At 34.7% G+C, this 21,224-nt stretch overlaps 3 protein-coding genes across 5 annotated transcripts in view; 2 read left to right on the plus strand and 1 right to left on the minus strand.

The window, feature by feature from the left end:
- Positions 1 to 6,586, plus strand: part of hecw1b (HECT, C2 and WW domain containing E3 ubiquitin protein ligase 1b) — a 59,253-nt gene extending 52,667 nt beyond the window's left edge. For both annotated transcript variants that reach the window (XM_065276689.2, XM_065276690.2), the window contains exons 27-28: positions 602 to 800; positions 1,217 to 6,586. In XM_065276689.2, the coding sequence (XP_065132761.1) occupies positions 602 to 800; positions 1,217 to 1,328 (311 nt within the window). In that variant the 3' untranslated portion in view covers positions 1,329 to 6,586. The remainder of the gene's footprint in view (positions 1 to 601; positions 801 to 1,216) is intronic.
- Positions 6,587 to 8,671: 2,085 nt separating this feature from the next.
- Positions 8,672 to 11,382, minus strand: coa1 (cytochrome C oxidase assembly factor 1). Its single transcript, XM_065276751.2, has 5 exons — positions 11,353 to 11,382; positions 10,576 to 10,685; positions 10,325 to 10,476; positions 9,818 to 9,894; positions 8,672 to 9,038 (listed from the first exon to the last, which is right to left on the minus strand). The coding sequence occupies exons 2-5, from the start codon at positions 10,667 to 10,669 to the stop codon at positions 8,957 to 8,959; spliced, it is 405 nt and encodes a 134-aa protein (XP_065132823.1). The 5' UTR covers positions 10,670 to 10,685; positions 11,353 to 11,382; the 3' UTR covers positions 8,672 to 8,956.
- Positions 10,616 to 20,573, plus strand: blvra (biliverdin reductase A). 2 transcript variants are annotated; one of them, XM_065276748.2, is made up of 7 exons: positions 10,616 to 10,740; positions 16,120 to 16,243; positions 16,487 to 16,606; positions 16,700 to 16,797; positions 19,019 to 19,126; positions 19,325 to 19,493; positions 19,908 to 20,573. In XM_065276748.2, the coding sequence occupies exons 2-7, from the start codon at positions 16,125 to 16,127 to the stop codon at positions 20,170 to 20,172; spliced, it is 879 nt and encodes a 292-aa protein (XP_065132820.1). In that variant the 5' UTR covers positions 10,616 to 10,740; positions 16,120 to 16,124; the 3' UTR covers positions 20,173 to 20,573. The 2 variants fall into 2 exon arrangements, with proteins under 2 accessions (XP_065132820.1, XP_065132819.1); XM_065276747.1 differs by lacking the exon at positions 10,616 to 10,740 and adding an exon at positions 14,772 to 14,927.
- Positions 20,574 to 21,224: the final 651 nt, after the last annotated feature.

The following is a 21,224-nucleotide window of genomic DNA, read 5'->3' on the forward strand; positions in this document are numbered from 1 at the left end:
AAGTGTGACACAAACCTCATTTAATTTTTTGTGATTTTAACTTGAAAATTGGTTCACAACTAGATAAGACTTTCTTTTAGCAGTTTGGGTGTAAACCATTTAAATTTAAATTTTTTAAAATATAAAATACATACTTCATTGCATTATTTTAATTTTTTAAAATAAATTCAAGCAGCTATATCTTTTTATTTATTTATTTGATTCACTTCAGTGAAAATCTTTAATGTGTCTTCTTTGAAAGAGACCAAGATTTTGTTTCTAGACCAAAGTATTCCAGAGTTATATTAATTTAAAGGTGCACATCACATTTTCAGCCCCCCCAGACATTTAAAAGAATAGTGACAGGGGTCTTTAAATAAAAAATTTTTACCTATACATTATATTGTTGGCTATTGCTATAAATATACCCGTGCAACCTATGACTGGTTTTGTGGTCCAGGGTCACATGTAGGCTTGGGTTTTGTCACCTTTGGATAATATACATCCACCCTGAACACCCTATCAACCACATACAATCAACATGTGCTAAAACCTCACACAAAAGACTGAAGCATTGTGGCTTTGAATTTTACACAACTATGTAATCTCTGTTCACTGTCAGGTTATCATGACGGGCACATTGTCATCCGCTGGTTTTGGGGAGCCGTAGAGCGCTTCAATAATGAACAGAGACTTCGACTGCTGCAGTTCGTGACGGGCACCTCCAGCGTACCGTACGAGGGCTTCACCGCCCTGCGTGGGAGCAACGGCCTGCGACGCTTCTGCATCGAGAAGTGGGGCAAGATCACATCCCTGCCAAGGTACAGTCACAGCTTCTTCTTTGTTACATATACTCCCTTAGTATTCATACAGGTGATGACTATCAATAAAATACAAGATAAATGTCCCTGAGAGATGTAAGCATAAAGAATATTTACCATAAATATAAATCGTTTGAAAATATGATATATTTAATATGAAGGGGTGAGAATAAGTTTTACCCATCACGAATTGTTAAGAAATTCATGAAAGCAAAAAAAAGGGTTGTCAGAGACTACAAAGACCCAAATATTTATTTTTTCCTGAAAAACTATACTTATATACAATATAAAACCAGGAAGATTTACTACAAATCTAAATATTGTTAGTTTTATTACAGCTAAAACAGGAAAATGTAAATGTACAGACTCGAGATCAATCCAGGCGAGACATGCTGACGTGCTGTGTCTCTTTTTAGGGCTCACACGTGCTTCAATCGTCTGGATCTTCCTCCCTATCCGTCCTACACGATGTTGTATGAGAAACTTTTAATCGCTGTTGAAGAGACCAGCACTTTTGGCCTTGAATAAGGAGTTCACGCGTTCAAACCTTTATTCCGGTGACCCGTCCGTGTTCACCGTATGTAATTATCCGCTAGCGTCTCCTTCGTGTCTTGGGCTCGTTCTGAACAGCACTGCATGCAAAAGCCACCTGCGCAGGTGGACGACGCGTAACGGGTTTGTACAAATGATGCTTTGTATGCAATAGCGAAAGAGAAGCCTTCAATTTGCTTCAACACTCAGGGCCTCGACTTCCGCTGGAGTCTCTCGACTCGCTCGTGGCAGCCGCTATTTCTGTTATTGCTGTTTTACAAAAAAAATAAGTTATACCAAAAACACCTACAAAAAACAATAGAGTTGCCATAATCTCACGGAGCACCACGGCACACACCGAAGACGCCATCATCACAGGAAATGACATCATGAAATCAAGTCACTTTGCAGGAGTAAATGGAGGACTGTAACACAAGGAGATACGGCAGGCCGAAACCTCACTTTTACACTTTTATTTGTTTTGCACTAATCAGTATGCTGTGAATGGATTTTTTTTAAACATTCATTTTGTATCTCTTTCTTATGTAAGCTCTTGAAAATAGATCACTGGAACTGTGGCAGGATGTTTAAGGCTTCATGTTGATATTTTTGACATTTTTGTATGTTTTACAACACACATATACTAACACAAAAATCTGTATGATTTACAAGGTTGGGATGCGAGAGGAGGACAAGATTTATCACTTTGTCGAATTAATACATTAAGGTATGATATAAAGAGTCATTCACACTGACAGCAATTTACAGCATCAGAACCACTACAGGTCCTTCATTTTTTCAACGAGAGTTGATGATGAAGTCACTTAAACGACAGACGCACTAACAAAACCGTCCATTTCTATTATGCTGTGTACACACCAAAGCAGATTACTCACAGGATTTAACTTTGTGTCATGCTAATTTTTCGCTTGAGAAAACGCGTTTGAGGGGGAATAGTGCATGTTTTCACAGCAATCGCGCAGCCAATTCGCATCTATTAACGTCTTTAGATTGAATTTGTAAGTAATCTACTCGTACAAATCGTTGAATTCGCGTTTGCCCCGTAATGTGTGGTTTTTTTGGCAATCGCGCCGCCCAATTTGCGTCATTCGCATCGGCCCACGCTAGTTTGTAACTTTTGCCAGCTTTAGATTGACTTTGTATGTAATCTACTCACGCAAATCGTTGAATTCGCGCTTGGTGTGTTTACCCCATAAAGCATGTTTTTGTGGCAAATGTGGCACCCAATTTGCCTCATTCGCATCGGCCCACGCGAGTTTGTGTCTTTTGCCACTTTAGATTGACTTACTATGTAATCTACTCACTAGGAATGTGCATTTATGTCATTTTTTTTCATTTCGATTAATCCATAGGTCTGAAGAACGAGTAATCGATTAACTGGGGGCGGGGCAATCAAATGGGCGGGGCAGACACATCATGGTGAAAATGAAAATATTTTTATTAAAAACACTCAAATAAAACTTAATTTCCAAGAAACTATGACAGAACAATGAACACATACTAGATTTTTAAAGAATTAAATATTTTTAACAGAAACCTCTAACAGGAAAAGCTGCTTGATGAAGTGAAACTAAAGGGTTAATAAACACAAACCGAAGCGCTTTCTATATGACGCACTACATAATATTAAGCCTTTATACAACATAAATGTACAACGTGCATCTATCTGCATAAAATGCAAGACTTCAACTAAGTTTTCAACTAAGTTATCTAAAAAAAAGAAAGTTTTACTCCCTTTGTGGATGTGCATCATAAACAGCACACTTTTAAACAGATCCAGTCAAAGTTCAAGCTTCATAACATTAAGCAGCTTTAAGTGTTTTGCTATCATTTAAGCGTTTAGCTGTGTCGTGTCGTCCTCTTACCTCAGTCAAGATGTAATGTTAATGCTCGTATGGCTCTCTGGTATCTCTTGACATTTGATGATTAAATATGAGATCATAACCCATTGAACTTTTGAATTATCTGTTTGTTTTTGAATCAGACATGGTAATGTAACTGATGTCATACTCCGGTCTGCGTAGCTCAACACGACGTCAAACACGCATCTCCAGACCCAGTCTTTACTACCACATGCGCTTGTAATGCTAACCAGACATCCAAATGCCGCCATATCCACAATAAATAAATAAATAAACCCACATGATCATCGTTTTCGTGAACGAACATCGATGCCACGTTCGAGTACTCGAGCAATCGAGTACTCGTGCCATCCCTATTATTCACGCAAATCGTTGAATTTGCATCTGGTGTGTTTGCCCCATAACACGTGTTTTTGTGGCAAATGCGGCACCCAATTTGCGTCATTTGCGTCACCTCGCGTGAGTTCGCGTCTATTGCAGTCTTTAGATTGACTTTCTATGTAATCTACTCAACGCAAATTATTAAATTCGCATTTAGTTTGTTTGCTACATAACGCGTGTTTTCGTGGCAATCACGGCGCCCAATTTGCCTCATTCGCATCACCCTGCTTGAGTCACCCTGCTTCGGGTCTTTTCATTGACTTTCTATGTAATCTACTAATGCAAATCGTTTAATTCGCATTTGGTGTTTTTGCCCCATAACGCGTGCTTTCGTGGCAAATGCGGCGGCCAATTTGCCTCATTCGCATCGCCCCGCACAAGTTTGCGTCTTTTGCAGTATTTAAATTGACTTTCTATGTAATCTACTTGCGTGAATCGTTTAATTCGCGTTTGGTGTTTACGCCCCATAACGTGTTTTCCTGGCAATCGCGCTGCCCAATTTGCATCATTTGAAACACTGCACATGAGTTTGCGTCTTTTGCAGTATTTAAATTGACTTTCTATGTAATCTACTTGTGCGAATCATTTAATTCGCGTTTGGTGTTTACGCCCCATAACGTGTTTTCTTGGCAATCGCGCTGCCCAATTTGCATCATTTGAAACACTGCACGTGAGTTTGCATCTTTTGCTGCCTTTATATTGACTTTGTATGTAATCTACTCACGCAAATCTTTGAAATCACATTTGATGTGTACGCCCCATAAAGTGTTTTCGCGGCAATCGCAGCGCCCAATTTGCGTCATTTGCATCACCCTGCTTGAGTCACCCTGCTTCGGGTCTTTCTCACGCAATCTACTCACGCAAATCGTTTAATTCGTATTCGTATTGTGTGTTTGTCCTGAAAACTCGTGTTTTTTGGTAACAGCGCTTTCCCAATTTACGTCATTTGCAATGCCCCACGCCAGTTTGCCTCTTTTGCCGTTTTTAGATTGACTTTTTATGTAATCTACTCGTGCAAATCGTTGAATTCGCATTTGGTGTGTACACCCCATTAGACAGCAGTATCCAACTGGGTCACATCAGTTGCTGCTAATTGCAGTCAGTGTGAACACCATAAGAGTCGATTTAGCTTTTAAATGTTCTTACATTTTTTTCTTTATGACTGTGATGAGGGATTTTAAGAAATTGCAGACCAAATAGTGCACCTCACTCATTTATTTATACACAAAGGAAATTGTATCAGAGTGTCTATTGATAGCTAGATTTCACTGGTGAAATGTTTGTTTACATTTTAGGATGGCGTGAATGTGCATTATACATAAAGATTGCAAGAATTGTCTTAACATGACATAATGCATGCATTTCTGAATCCCAAACCTTTATGACTTTCTTCTGTGGAATATAAAAGCAGTTGGTCGGGAAGTTCATTTGCCTTCTATTACTAAAATCCATAGATAGAAACATTACATATTTCCATTTCCAGTCATGGGAATAATGGCGTTATAAATTAACGGCACTACTAACGGCATTGCTTTTTTCAGTACAAGTAATCAAACAAATGACTGTTTCCCCCATTATAACACCATTATAACATTACTGTCAATAAAATGCTGCACATTACTATAATTGAGCTTACTGAAGCGGTTTTCATCTGAGTAAACAGTTTATGCTTCATATTCATATTTTTGGAGCTCAACAGTGTCTGTCCCCTTTTACTTTCACTATTTAGAAATAAGCAACATTTTGCTTAAAGGGGGCTTGTCACAAGACTTTTTAAAGATGTAAAATAAATCTTTGGTGTCCCCAGAGTACATATGTGAAGTTTTAGCTCAAAATATCCCATAGATAATTTATTATAACATGTTAAAATTTCCACTTTATATGTGTGAGCAAAAATGTGTCGAATGGGGTGTGTCCTTTAAAATGCAAATGAGCTGATGAAATGCAAACACTGATCGCAATTATAGTGGTTTGTTGCAATTGAAACTCAATTGTGCTGTCAATTTTTTTCTATCTCTCTCTGCACTAAATGTCAGTGCTGTGGTTGGATAGTGAAGATTAAGTATTATCCCCTTCTGACATCACAAGGGGAGCCACATTTCAATGACCTATTTTTTACATGCTTACAGAGAATGGTTTACCAAAACTAAAGAAGCACTGGGGACTCAGTTATAGCACTTAAACATTGAAGAAGTCAGATTTTTACGCTATGACCCCTTTAATATCACATTTTATGTTCAACAGAAGAAAAAGTCTTACAGGTTTGGATTAACATCAGTAAATAGAGAAGTACGTTTTCTTTTTAGGGTGAATTATTTAAAAAACAATTGGTTCATCTTAAAGGTGTAATTCTGCTAAAAGAAAATCAATTGCAGCTCAAACTGTTTTCTTTTTTTGCAATTGAATCTTTTGCTCTGCTTAGAATTGTAGAGAAAATGCATATTTGTCTTAATGACCTGTATTCAATTAATGTATAGCGAATATGTACATATTTAATGAAACAGTCTGTGTAAAATCTAAATTTTAAAACTATGAATCAAGAGCCAACAGTTCCTTTGTTATACATTTCTTCATATTACTATTTACAAAGTCATAGTTTAAATATGAGTATATGTATATGAAATGTATATTACTATGCATATATGTTTGGTATGAAGAGGAAAGCTTTTGATGAAGGTCTTTTCTGCATTTATGACACAAGGTGACAGAAATAAAGAGAAAGGTCTGGATCATACTGCCTTTATTACAAACATCCGAATCACGGCATACTGGGAAGGCAGATAGAATTGGCTCCTGCTTTCACCTCACGTACACTAGCCTGCTTATGTCTTTTTACACTGTAACCTGTCTCTGTGAAAGTAAATAAGGGAGAAATGTGTGAAAATGGTTTAAATTGTGTATCGAGGTCATTGTTAGCGCCTCCCTCAGGCTGAGCTCTGTATCTACACTGTTAACCAATGTCAATAAACAATCACTTTCTATTGCACTGCCTGGAAATCTTGTGAGGTTTCATAGTAATGCACACCAGTAATGTTCCTAATATCCAGTGACAAAACAATGGTACTGATATATGTAGGTGTTAATAAATTAAGACCGCTCATGTATTTTTGTCTGGGATAAGGATAAGCCTTGTCCAGGAAACCGCCCCATTGAGAGGTGCATATTGGTACCAAATGTATAGCCTACATAAATGTACCTAATAATGCACTCTAAAAACAAATGGCGCTAAATAGCACCAAAAGTGGTTCACTGGCTAACAATCATAGAGGAACCATTTTAAGTGCCATATAGCACCTGTGTAGAACCATAAGTGGTGCTATATCACCCATCATGGTTCTTCATAGGCACTATAGCAGTAAAAATGGTTCCCTTATGATTAGAGCTTTTAGTGCTATTTAGCACCAATTTTATTACAGTGACATATTAGGACCTTTGTAAATGGTATATTTAAAAAAAAAACATTTAACAGTTTGATTTTTGCAGATTTGCAAATGAATTGAATGGAGATAGATCAATAAAAATGCACTGAATTGCACTGAAGTGTGTAATAAGGACATACATCTATTGACCCAAAATTTTCTCTCACGCATCTAGTAAATGTTTTTAAGGAGTTTTGACACTAGAAAGCAACCCATGAGAAAATATTGCACATTAAAGAAAGAATTATTTATGGGGTTTTCAGCAAATGACAACCTGAGAAAAGAGGTCTTCACACCCATTAACCGTGAACCAATCATAACACATTTATAGTCCTCTAATATTCGAAATAACCTCAAACCATGTAAAATGTGCCAAGACAAGCCAGCTCAACTTTTTTTAAAAAACTGCAAAAAATGGTCTGAGGAAGTATTTAGTTCAATGGATCTTTTGGCAGATGAAAGTGAAGACAGATGGTCTCCTAGCTCTGTGGAATATCAGGATATTTCTGGAACAGGGTGGTTTTCGGGATAATGATGAGATTGAGAGAAGGAAAGTTTGAGACATGCAGCCCCAATGATTTAGTGAGGTTAGATTCAGACTGACAATTAAAGCCATATGAAAGATTTTATAATAAAATATCCACAGTGTGATATAAAATATAGCTGAAAGAAGTCATGCATTAAATAGAAGTTATAACAACTCATAATGGTAAGTTGACATGACTTGTAAATCTGAGTTGATTTAACAACAAAAAAGGCAGCAAAGATTTTTTACAGTGTACATATTATGACTTTTAGACTATAGTTGTTCTCTTAATTATAAACTACCATACTTTATACTCAATTAAGAAATGAATAACATGCAAACCGATACGCAAATACATGATTGTTTTAAGTAAAAATGTGTTTTTTTTTTTTTGCTACGGTTTGTTAAATCAACTAGTTGAGTCCAGCTTTAGTTTCAGAAACTCTTTTGAATAACTGTGGCGGAAAAATACCGTAAAATAAAATGCACAATAAATTACAGAAATTTTCCTTAATACAAAAATACTTTTTTCTGTAATTTTACTTTGTGTAAAAACTTTCATCAAAATGGTTGCCTTAGATTTTCAGGCCTTCTCAAAAAAAAAAAAAAAAATTGTATAAATAAGAGAGAAAGCGAGTGAGGTTGTTTTATTGGGTCACTGTCTTGATGTGGATAAAGTGTGTTTACTTTTGTGCATTTAGTTTATGTTTACACATTGGTTATATTCTGATGTTATCCTGAACTGACAGTTTTCACAATAAATGAACCATGACTAATAGCAGTAAGGCTGAGGGTGAATTACAGAGGAGACCAGAAAAATAAACATGCCATGCTACAAACAAACTCTTGGTGAGATTTTGAATAAAAATGTGATTGTGTTTTTTAAGAGTTGCTGTCGAATTGTAGCTGTAATGCTTTATTCATGAAATAAGACATTGGTTGTTTCAAGCATTGAGGGTTAACAGTATTAATGATCATTTACTGACACCTACAGGTTACATTCAGTACCTATGAAAGTAAAAGAAAAGCATGATTATACTGCAATAAAATATTACCTGTTGGAATTTTGTTTTATTTTTTTCTACTTTTATTACTTAAGTAAATGCACATGTCAATGAAAATCCACTAACAAACATTGCATGAATAATTTATTATAAACTGTTTTGGTTGTAATAAAATAGTACACATTAAAAACAAAGAAATAACATAATTATTTTATGATATAAAGATAAAAATGCATATAATACAAAGTCGTCATTTACATCACTGTCTTTAATGATGCACAAAACAATACGATTTAACTTGCATACAGTATATTCATAAACAAATTTTTAAATTAGCTAAATTTACGTACATGCAATATTCACAGGCATTTCTGAAATAAACACATTTATGGGACAGATATTCTGCGTGATGTTAATCTTGAGATTCTGTCTTGTTGAAGATCTTAATGGTTTCTCCATCCCTAAGCTTCAAAAACACTTGCTCGAGATGCCATCTAGAGACAGAAAAGGTTACATACTGTTATGTATGTAGTGTTATGTCATATAATATAACTGTTACAGTATACATGACAGAACAATGTGCATGACTGAAGAATAATATTTTACATTACATACTGTAATAAAAAAAATAGAGTTTCTAGAGTATTTTTGCATTTACAGTAACATTGGTAAAATGTAGGTCTTACAATGCAAAATATGATTTTCAAGAAAAAAATTCTTAGTATTTTTGTCTTGTTTTCAGTAAAAATATCTTAAAATTAAGATGCTTTTTCTTGATGTGCAAAACGACCCAAGAAAATAAGTCTAGTTTTTAGACCAAAAATATCAAAAGTAAGTGATTTTGTGCATAAAACAAGCAAAAAAATCTGCCAATGGGGTAAGCAAATTTTTCTTGAATTATTCTTGAATTTAGTGTTTAAGAAAAATGTTCAAGAATTTTTTGCTTACCCCATTGGCAGATTTTTTTTGCTTGTTTTATGCACAAAATCACTTGATATTTCTGGTCTAAAAACTAGACTTATTTTCTTGGGTCGTTTTGCTCATCAAGAAAAAGCATCTTAAGTTTTTAGATATTTTTACTGAAAACAAGACAAGAATACTAAGAATTTTTTTTCTTAAAAATAATTTTTTGCAGTGTAGTAGATGGTAATAGATCCTAAATTAGCAAACCAGAGGCAACTGTGACAAAAATTTGATACACAACAATCCAGACGATGTACTGTATCACTTTCTGCATTCTGAGATTTGATTTTAAGAGGTAAAATCAGGGTACCTGTTCATGAGAGTGTCTCTGCTAGATGTTGTGTAGAGATAACCTCCAGTCTTTGAGCCGGTAACTGGAATCTTTAACTAAAATTAATGCAAATGAGAATTAATATAATGCAAACCAGCAGATCTGGTGTAAATTGGCAGTAAATGTCTTCTACAATATTTCTATATGGTTATTTTTTCTACCTTGGTAAAAAATAAACAAACATTTTACAGACAGTGGTAGTTGGTTTATTGTTATTCAAAGGTGATCTCCTATACCAGCTTAATCGGTTGACCTGGGCTCCCACAGACAGGTAAGTTCAATTTAAATCGATTCACATTTATTTGTATAGCACTTATTACAATGCTTTTTTTTACATAAAATGCATGTTTATATTAGAAAATAAAGTTGTGTTTAAATAAATTTAATGTGTTTATCATTGCAATAATAGGTTTTCTATGGTAGTTCACCTGATCTATACCATCTTAATCTAACCATCATATGAAGGTGATGTTAAGAGATGCTGACCTGAGCACTGGTGTGTTCCATGCGATTGTGTCTGTCAGATAAATGGATGTTGTGGATCTTTAAAGGCGGTGCACCCAGGCTGGCCATGGCTGTGGAGTTATTATTTAACTCTTGAAGGGCCATACGGTAATACTCTGCTTTAGCAAAGTTTTCTTAAAGAGACAGAACAAAATTATCTGGATTATCTGTTAAACACTTATCAACAGGTAATGAATGCAGTCATGGATGTGTGTGTAATGCTGGTGACTTACTCTGCATGAGATAATACATCATAGCACAGCCTCCACCGCTCACCACAGTAACAAATATAGTCATCTGCTGGAGGAGACTGGTCGATCGACTCATCTTCAGTTCTGGAAAACTGTATGAGAGTTTGTGCATTCATTAAACCTTACAAACTGGATCTATTTCATCAGGTATGTACAGATTCATACACTACCAGTACGAATCATTTTCATTACAAAACCCTAAATCTTTTGCAGACATGCATAAATTGTGGACATATGAAATTATTTTATAAACCAAACTAACGTTTTAATGTATAAGATAGATGTGGACATTTAAGATAACGCATCCGTTCAGGATATAAAGCCAGTGTAACACTTTGGGTCACCATTTGGGTCTCTTATTTAATACTTCCTCTTGTGCTAATTCAGTTAATGTGTTGTGTTCATGTAATAGTATCAAATATTTATGATAGATTCATATGTATTATAGTATAATTACCTTATTCATACACCATAGTATTTAACTTACATAGTACACCAAGGTCATTTAATACCAAAGTACAACCCCGGCTGGTAGATGTGACAAAATAACAGTAAAACCATTTGTAAACCGTTCTAACGTTTTGTTAGTATTGAAATATTCCTGTATGTGTACGATCGTCTAATATAAAGATGAATAAAAAATAAATATGACTATATGTTCATATTTATTAATTTCTTTTCAATAATATCTTTAGTCTTTAAAAAGTTTTTTCAGTAGCTTTAGTTTAATCTCAAGTTTCGTTTAAAATATTAACTTACCGTCACATTGATTCATTACGTTAAATAACTAACCGCAGCGCTGAAAGGGAGCGGCCATGTTTGTTTTGTTCTTATCAAAAAACTTTATTTAAACAGCGAGGAACACCAACCGCACACATCTACCGATTGTGCTTTTGTTTATTTATTTATTCCAAAACATATATAAGAAAAGAAACGTGTAAAATATAAAGCATATTTACGAACACAAAAGAGTTTATTAGTGGTGTGTATTTATCACAGTATGATATTTATCGAAACAGAACCATGTGTGACCGGTGTTGTGTGAAATTCTGTCCCCGTGAAAAACTGTCCCAATGGGCGGGGCATACATGCATATTCATAGGTTCGCTCCGCTTTGGAACCAGCGATTGGATTGCAAATTCTTGTGTGTTTTCCAGCTCTTTTTTGATATATTATTTCTAAGGTAATAAAGCCGAATGATCATATGCCTTGTTTAGATGCACAATTGTTTACATTCTTCACATAATAGGTTAAAATGCTTTGCATGCGCGTTTTGTAAGAACACTTTTTCATGGCTATACAATATCATTTTTGCTATTTAGCCTACGTTTATAATGCTAAACACCAAACTAAAGCACGGAACGAGCACGTATTTCTCCTCATTGTTTTTTGTTGTTGCGATAGTTCATCTCTTGTTTTGTAGTGTATTTTGCTGCATTATTTGCATGCACTGCAATAAATCATATATGTAGCTAACTGCATGTTCAAATAAATATTTTTATCATTATTATTATATTTATTTATTACATTTTATATAATGTTTCCTGGTGTTGTTTTGCCTCTTGCCAGTTTTTAACCCCAGTTGGAATTTATAGAGCCTTAACGAAAAAGCCTTGCAATAATTGAAAATGACATTTCTTATTTATTAAAACATATTTTCTTACTGTTAAAGTAAAGACAAGAAACTCACTCACGAAGGCCAGATTAATCACATATCATGATAAAGTTAGTTATAAAGTTAGTTTTTAAAGTCCAATTATAAAAACACACACAATAAACAAACATCCATAAGATATAAAAGGCTCACACAATATACAAACATCCATAAACAACCACAATCAAACATAACATAAACTAAACATAGCACGATGTGCTCACTGGTTAAAGCATACTCATATTTTCTTATAAATTATACACATGTATGTGAACATTACTCTATTTACAGGATTTCTGTAAATAAAAATGGTCTAACATATTTGAAAAGCTATTTACCTAAATTAGATTAGATTAGATGAGCCTTTATTGTCTCCTATTGGAGAAATTTGTCTTGGGCAATCAAGGGAATAAAAAGCGATACATTGATACATACACAAAAAAGAAAAGAAATACAAGCCTTGCCTAATGCAAAATGTGGTTGTTTCCCTGTGTGCTAAGAGGCTAATTTGGACCAAGACAAAAAGGTAACTTTGATTTGAATCTAGGCCATAAAAAAGCTGTAGTCACTTGAAAACACAACACACATGAAGACTCAACTTTTCTCATTGTAATTACTGGACAAATACATTAAGAATTACATTCCATATGTAATATTTTCTTTGTTTATGCACATACACAAGATGTTACAAAATAAACATAAATGATTAAAGTAACACAGATGTACTATCCAACTTTTGTACATATAGGCTACTGCCAAAACTGGGTGATGCAACCACTCCTCTTGTCTGAGCTGTCACCATCGAGCGTCCTCTCTTGACAAATCTGTATGTAGTGCAATCTGTATGTATTGTAATATGGGCCAGATAAAAATGTGGCATAATCTGCAAGTAAATCGACCCACACAGAGTATTGACATGTGATGTTAAATGCCTTACACTTGGAGAAAGTGATAAAAGTGAGGTAAGTTAGGTGATGCAACCCATTCATATTTATACATCTAAACATTGCACTTGGTTTTTTTATTTTTATTTTTTTTTTATTTTTTTTAATAATTGCTCTCTATGTGTAAATCAATCCTCTGTTTAGATAGAAGGGTGAATAAAACTTATCAATGCATTACCTTGTAAGTCTGACATTACTTACTGAAAAATCCTTTCATCCACTGAACCTCTGGAAGGGCAGTGCCATTTTAATGAAAAGGCTTTAAGAACTGCTGATTTCTTGAAATGGATATTTTATGTTAGCAATGAATTAGTGAAATAAACTCTTGTTACAATATGCATCTGTACTGCTGCTGGATCCAGGGGAGTATGATGTGCTGATTGGGTCAAATAATGAGAACAACCACTTGACACTCATGGTCAGTTTCTTTTCATTCTCATCTTCTCTTTATCACTCTGTTTAAAAACATGTCATTATCTCATTCGGGAAGAAAATTAAAATGTTTTTTTTTTAATATTTTGGTCTCTCTTCCATTTTGCCTTTTAGTAACACAGGGAAACACTTATAAACATATTTAAGCTGGTCTGAACAATGTTGGTCTTGCAATTAGTTAAATAACCTTTAAAAAAAATGTTAGGCCATTTTTATATACAGGAATCCTGCTTTAATAGAGTAATCATGCATCATGTCCTTTGAATGATTGCAATGCTCTTTTCGTTAAGGCTCTATAAAGTCCAACTCAAAAAGGAAACAAAATAACACCAGAGAACATTTTAAATTTTTTATTTATACATGCAGTTAGCCATATCCCTGCCGAAAAAACAAAACAAAAGAAACCATTACAGAAATTATAAGGGTTTCCATTACAAAACCAGTACAAACCATTAACCATTAAAACTTTAAAAACCATTACAGATTGCGTAATGGTCTCTATTGTTTTTTCAGCAGGGATTTGAGTTTTATTGCAGTGCATGCAATAAATGCAGCAAAATACACTACAAAACAAAACATTAACTATGGACAAGATACAACAAAAACAATGAAGAGAAATATGTGCTCGATTCGTGCTGTAGTGTTTAGCATTATAAATATAGGCTAAATAGCATATTGTTTAGCCATGAAAAAGTGTTCTTACAAAACGCACATACAAAGCATAATGTAAACAATTGTACATATGAACAAGGCATATGATCATTCGGCGTTATTACCTTATATAAATATAAAAAGAGCTGGAAACACACAAGAATTTGCAATCCAATCGCTGGTTCCAAAGCGGAGCGAACCTATGAATATGCATGTATGCCCCGCCCATTGGGACAGTTTTTCACGGGGACAGAATTTCACACAACACCGGAGCAGACGTCAGACAGTGCGTTACCAAAGCCCCTTTAGGGAAAGTCATCACACTCGGCGGCCATATTTGTTACGCATTCGGGCATCAGTCGGTCATGTAAGACCCAAAATAAGATAGATATCTGAAATATATATATTTGCCAAGTCCCCAATAAAGCACGTGTTTGATCAACAATAACGCCTGACATCAAATGGACAGCACATAAGCTTAAATATCGCTAAAAACACATTTATTTCCGGGGTTGCTCCGCGTGACCCTTCCGCAGTTGTTATAATCAAGAGTCTTTGGCATTATGCAAGTGAGTTATGAAAGTTCTTGGCTGTAGCCTACTCTGTAGACTTCTCTGCAGATGCGACAGAGATCCACGGGCTGTCATTAAAGGGTGAGGATACAGATCTTATTTATAAACATGCATATGCATTATTTCATAAATGTTTGCGCTGTATCATCGTTCAGTTGTGCGTTTTGTTCATCGCGTTCTGTTAACACGACATTAATATAGTGAAAAATCTTTTCCTATTATTAGACTTTCCTATTCTTCTTCTAAAAACTTTGTAGTGTTAACGTTTCAGAGTTTATTGTGTTATTGTTTAGTGTTAGCAACCTATGTAGTTTGCCAATCCGTTTCCTTTAAACCACATTTGATTCAGTACTCGTTAGTTAGTTGGTTATATCATCATTTGTATTTGGTAACTGTCACGCCTTGTCCTTTATGGCACTTTTTATTATGTAATTATTAAATAGTTGGTTGGTTAGCTACATCAAACATTTGTATTTGCTAACTGTCATGTCCATGTTTTTAAACCATGTTTTATTATGTATTTATTAGTTGGTTATGGCAAAATTTGTAGTTGGGTAACTGTCATACTCTCTCATTTAAACCACATTGTAATGTATTCGTCAGTACGTTAGTGGGTTTATCAACCTTTGTAGTTGCTAACTGTCATGCCATTTCATTTAAATTGATGTTTTATAAATTTGTATAAAAACTTATTTTTGTTTTGTCATTTGTGTTGATTTTTGTTTGTTTTAGCAACATTTTAAAGTTGATTACTGCCATGCCCTTTCCTTTAAAACATGCTTTATTTATCTGTTAAATGATTTGTTTATTTAGTTTATGACATTGAATGCAATAGAATAAATGTTTCCAGATCTTTAAACATTTTTTCCCAGAATTATGCACCCCACAAAAGCACTAAAATAACTTGTCCATCTTACAAATTGTCCTTTGTAGTAGTAGTTTGAAACCTTGGTGTACCATAGCAGTGCACTACTCCTAGTGTACCATATCACAGCTGATATACATAAGCCTTTATCAGGCACACACAGGCAGGCAGGCGCACACACACACACACACACACACACACACACACACACACACACACACACACACACACACACACACACACACACACACACACACAGGCGTATACACACATGCACACGCGCGCACACACAAAATATAATGGGCTTGGTAACCAGTGTGCATTTTCACAAAATAAGTATAAAAATGTAATTTTTTTATTATTAATTCATGCACAGTTTAAATGACAGATTTTTCTGTTTCACTGCAGTCATCATGTTTGGATCAGTGGTTGTGGGTGTAGGCATTGCAGGATGTGTCCGAATAAGAGATTTACTCACCCCTTTACAAGCCAGTGCTGCTGAAAAACTCACGCTCAAGGGCTTTATCTCCAGGTCAGTGAAAAGTATGATTGTAATCATTTAGTTAACCCAAGTACTCAAAATTCACCTATAATGAATCGAAACAAAAATGTACATTCATGCATTCGGCAGATGCAAAGCAAACAAAGTTCATTGACACTGCACATGTTTTTTGGCGTGACTGTGTTTCCCTCAATGGGAGTCCACTGCTAATGCAACACGTGAGCCACTGGAACCGTCCATATACAGTATGTTGTTTCTTTTGGCTTTATTTAGGAGGACTCTTGATGATCAGCAGGGTGTGAAACAGATCTCCATGACTGAAGCGTTAAGCAGAGATGATATTCAGGTGGCTTTTATATGCACAGAAAACACCAGCCATGAAGAACACATCAGGTGACCGTCACAGACCTTTTTTTAATAAATAATCCTTATCTGTCTCATCTCACGTGTAAATGATCCTCTCTCATTTTATCTGCTCAATCTCAGGCACTTTCTGGAGGCAGGAAAGCATGTGTGTGTGGAGTATCCCATGACCCTGAGCTATTCATCTGCTGTAGATCTGTGGGATCTGGCTCAAAAGAAAGGTGAGGGGCAGTCTTCATATCTTTCTGCTTAGTTTCAGTTCAATGTGTATATTTGTCACATACACGAATTTGACACAGATGACTTTTGAAGAAAAAACAGCCAGAATAGTGCACACTCCTTTAATATTGTTTAAAAATTGTGAAACTTCAAGAAGCTTCTTGATTAAATGCAACAAGTTTGAGTTTTTATGTATTGTGGAAGCTTTTACTCAGAAAATATTTCCCACAGTTATATTTGTGTAATTCTGTAGTTTTGATGAGTTTACTATTATTCTGTAATGTGGGAAAAATATTACGGTAAACAATTTCAAACTTTTGACCAGTACTGTACATTTATTAACTTTATTAACCCTGCAAGTGTTAAAAAAGTTGCCAGCGGCAGCATTTTTTATGATTTAAGTTTAATGCCTTCCAGAAAATGTTCTTCTTTAAATATATAAACATACAAATATATCAAATGACTGAACAGACTCTCTGCTTAAAAAAACCCCAGTTTCATCCTACCTTTATCAGTTCTCTTCTTATCACCTCTCAAATATAAGTAGGTTTCTCCAAAAACACAAAATTTTGAGTAAAAAGCTGCGATAATTGCGTTTTTTTTAAAGACTTCTGAAAGAAATACGATTCAGAGCGATCATCAAAACATACACGGAGTTTGAACTGTTTGACCTGAGGGGTTGCTTCCGGGTTTTATAAGTTGGGTAAGAGCGGCAGCTGGTGGATAATAGCAGAAATACGGATTGACGGAAAAACTCGTCATTTGCAGGGAAGCGTTTTCTCTTTTTGTCAATGGCGGGGAATGAGTTAAAGGGATAGTTCACACAAAAATGAAAATGACCTCATGATTTCTTTTCCCTCAAGCAATCCTCGATATATATGATTATCTTTTTTCAGACAAACACAATCTGAGTTATATTAAAAAATGTCCTGGCTGTTTCAAGCTTTATAATGGTAGTAAATGGTGCTTTGGATTTGAAGCACCAAAAAATCAACAAATTTTAAAGCTTGTAAATTTATAAATAATTTATTTGTTGGTTCATAATAGTCAGCCCATTTTACAATCCTTATTGCTTTCTTTTGTAAAATATATATATATATTGGTTTTGTATTAGTTTTATATGCATGTCCCCACACCACCCCACAATAAGTAATGTATGGAACTATGAGAGAACAATACAATGTATATAATGTTTTTTCATTTAAAATATGTTTTATTCTATTTAATATCGCAATGGATTTAGACATTTTTGTTTTTACATGGTTTATATGTGGTTTCCAGCATAATTTATGGTCTATTGTAACACCCAAAAATGTATATTCATATACTCTTTCTATTTCCACCTTACAAATCATAATTTTAGCTTTGATATTACTTTGTCAATTGCTGAATATTATGAACTTTGTTTTAGTCAAATTCAATAAAAGTCGATTATCATCAAACCAACTTTTTAAAGCCATCAATTCAATTTTAACTGTTTTCAGGAGATGCTCCAAAATTTTCCCCGAACAGTATAAATTTGTGTCATCAGCAAACAATACCAGTTTTTTTTTTTTTGACACTTTACAAATATCATCTATATACAATACAAACAATTTGGGACCTAACACCGAACCTTGTGGAACACCACATGTAACTTTTATTAGATCAGATTTAATATTCTTTATTTGTACAAACTGATATCTATCCTCAGTCAGGAAATAGAAATCTAAAATGGGGATTTTTTACTTGTTTGTCACTATGCCACTACATCTCATACGTTACGTCCTACATCATGAATGTTATCAGAAGCTATTTATTTTAGTTTGTGAAGTTTCATCTTGAAAAAGCGAACTACAATTCCCATAATCCAATGCACGCCACTCTGATGCCTCTCTACAAGTAGAGCAACTTGACAAACTAAACTAAAACTTTTTTTATTTTATTACAGGGTCTAATTATTTTTTCCTTTTTATGAAAATTGAACACACATTGAAACACTACACTACACTTTGTACATCATTGTAATGTTCAGTCTTGTTTAATAAACACTTATGGCAGTTTTTACAAGTCTTTGTTTTTTCCTTCCTGTAAATGGTTCAATAAACAGCGCACTGTGGGAATCATACTGAAGTAGTGCCATACAGTGTTTTTTTTTTTTGATACCGTTACATCTGACTGTTACTGTTAAATATACTTAATAATATTAATAAAATAATGCAAACTTTTTAAAATCTTCTTCAGGTTTGGTGCTACATGAAGAACATATTGAACTTCTAACCCCTGATTTCAAACAGCTGAAAAAAGACATAGCTGGAAAGACACTGGAGGAGGGAACACTACATTTCACAGGTATTATACTTCAGCGCAATGTCTAAAGATAAAAGTGTCCGGAGATAAATCACACTGACTTTTTATCAAGATGTAGCAATGATAACCCCACTTACCATGAAATCGACATTGATCCTAAATCCTGCTGTATATCTATAAAATTTGAAAGACTTTCATCTACTTTGTGTTTAGTTTCTAGCGTGTCTTTCTGTTTCTCAGGTGGCTCTTTGAAAGCAGATTTTGGCTTTCCTTCATTCAGTGGCATTGCCAGATTGACCTGGTTGGTTGATCTTTTCGGGGAGCTCACGGTTACTGCAGCGTCTCTGGTGGAGGAGAAAGAGAACAAATACATGAAGATGACGGCCCACTTACTGACACAACAGCAAAAGTGAGACCACCAATGTTTCACACGACTACCTTACATATCTCTTTGAGAAATATGAACTGAATATTTATAGAGAGAATTGACAATATAGCAGATTTTTGATTTGAAAGTTAAATTTTATAATTTTGTAAAAACGTAAATGAACATTTCTTTTATGATTTTCAACTTTATGGTTCACATAAAAAAAAATGTGGTGTGATTATAATGTTTTATATTTAATAGATGTATGTTTTATAATATGATGTTATGAAAGTTTTATGCTTTATAACTATTATTTAACTTTTGTGTGGTTGGTAAAGCATTCTGTTCGTATTTAAAATAATGTGAAACTTTCCTAAGCAAACACCTTGTTCATTTATAATTGCATGTTTTATTTGTTTAGTCCTGGCATTATATTTGGTGTATTTTCTGTTACAGACCTCTAACATGGATTGAGGAACGGGGTCCAGGACTGGGCAGGACCAAACACGTTAACTTTCGCTTTCAGGACGTCACGATCACCGAGCTCCCTGCTGGTCAGCGTGAGCCGGTGGGTTTGTTCATGCAGGATATGGTGTTGTTTGGCCGGAAACTGCAGGGGGATGTGACTGCGTCTGAGCTTCAGACTGAGAAAAACCGAATCCTGCACTGTCTGAAGCTGGCAGACCGCATACACTCGCTCTGTGAGAACAGCCAGGTCTGAAGCGGCGCACACAGATGGACTCGATGAAATGAACCTTCTGAGCCTGTATTCAGATGTCTTTCATTAATGTCTCGTATGAGGAATAGAGATTTTGGAATGACCACTTATAACTGAACTGAAAAATTTAAGATTAAAACACAAAGGTTTTGTGCCACTAGTTTGATAAAAGGTTTAAATGGGCAGCTCTGTCATTGTGGTTTGTTCTGTAAATCTGAGCTTTGTATTGACTGTGTGTCATAAATGCTTTGAACTTCTCTTGATATCCAGTGTGTTAGTTTGGTGAAAGCAAATGATAACTCTAGGAAATAAGGAAATGTGATTGAAAGCAGATGTATAATGATCATATTTGTGAAAAGCATTGTTTTCATCGCATCAAATAAACATTTACCCAAAATCTAAAATGAGGGTAGTGCAGTCATTTATTTCTTTTTGTACATTTATTTATTTCTTATAGCACAACTTTCCACAGTTTTGAAATGAAACCAAGCAGCTTTTACCCAATGCATTTTGGCTTAAAGAAAAAAAGACTTAGAATTGCATTGCATTGTGACATTTAGGGTGGTGTCCTGGACAGGGCTTATCCTAGACACGTTTGAGCTTGCAACTTTATAGATATTTTGTGTGCATAGACATCTTTTAACACTCTAGTGACAAAGGAACACATGAAATCGGGACTCCTTTAAATAAAATATATCAGTGCTGTTGTTTTGTCTCAAGATGCATACCAGTATTGTTTTTTGTAAGGTTTGTTTGTAAAAACAACTTAAAATGTCTTTGGGGCGGTTTCTTGGACAAGGATTAGACTAGTCCTAGACTAAAATAAATGTTAGAGCTGTCCAAACCTAAAACAACTTGCACTAACATATCCTTAAATAAATCATTGCCCTTTGTTTTGCTTGAAAATGCACACAAAATAATGTTTTTAGTAAGGCATTTTTGTTAAAACTAGTTATATTTCCTGGGGCCTCATTTATAAAGCGTGCGTACGCACAGATTTGATCGTAAAGTTTGCGTACGCAAAAATCCACGGCAAAGTCCATATTTATAAAAAC

This window comes from Paramisgurnus dabryanus, chromosome 6 (assembly GCF_030506205.2).
Source record: "Paramisgurnus dabryanus chromosome 6, PD_genome_1.1, whole genome shotgun sequence".
In the NCBI taxonomy this organism is placed as follows: domain Eukaryota; kingdom Metazoa; phylum Chordata; class Actinopteri; order Cypriniformes; family Cobitidae; genus Paramisgurnus; species Paramisgurnus dabryanus.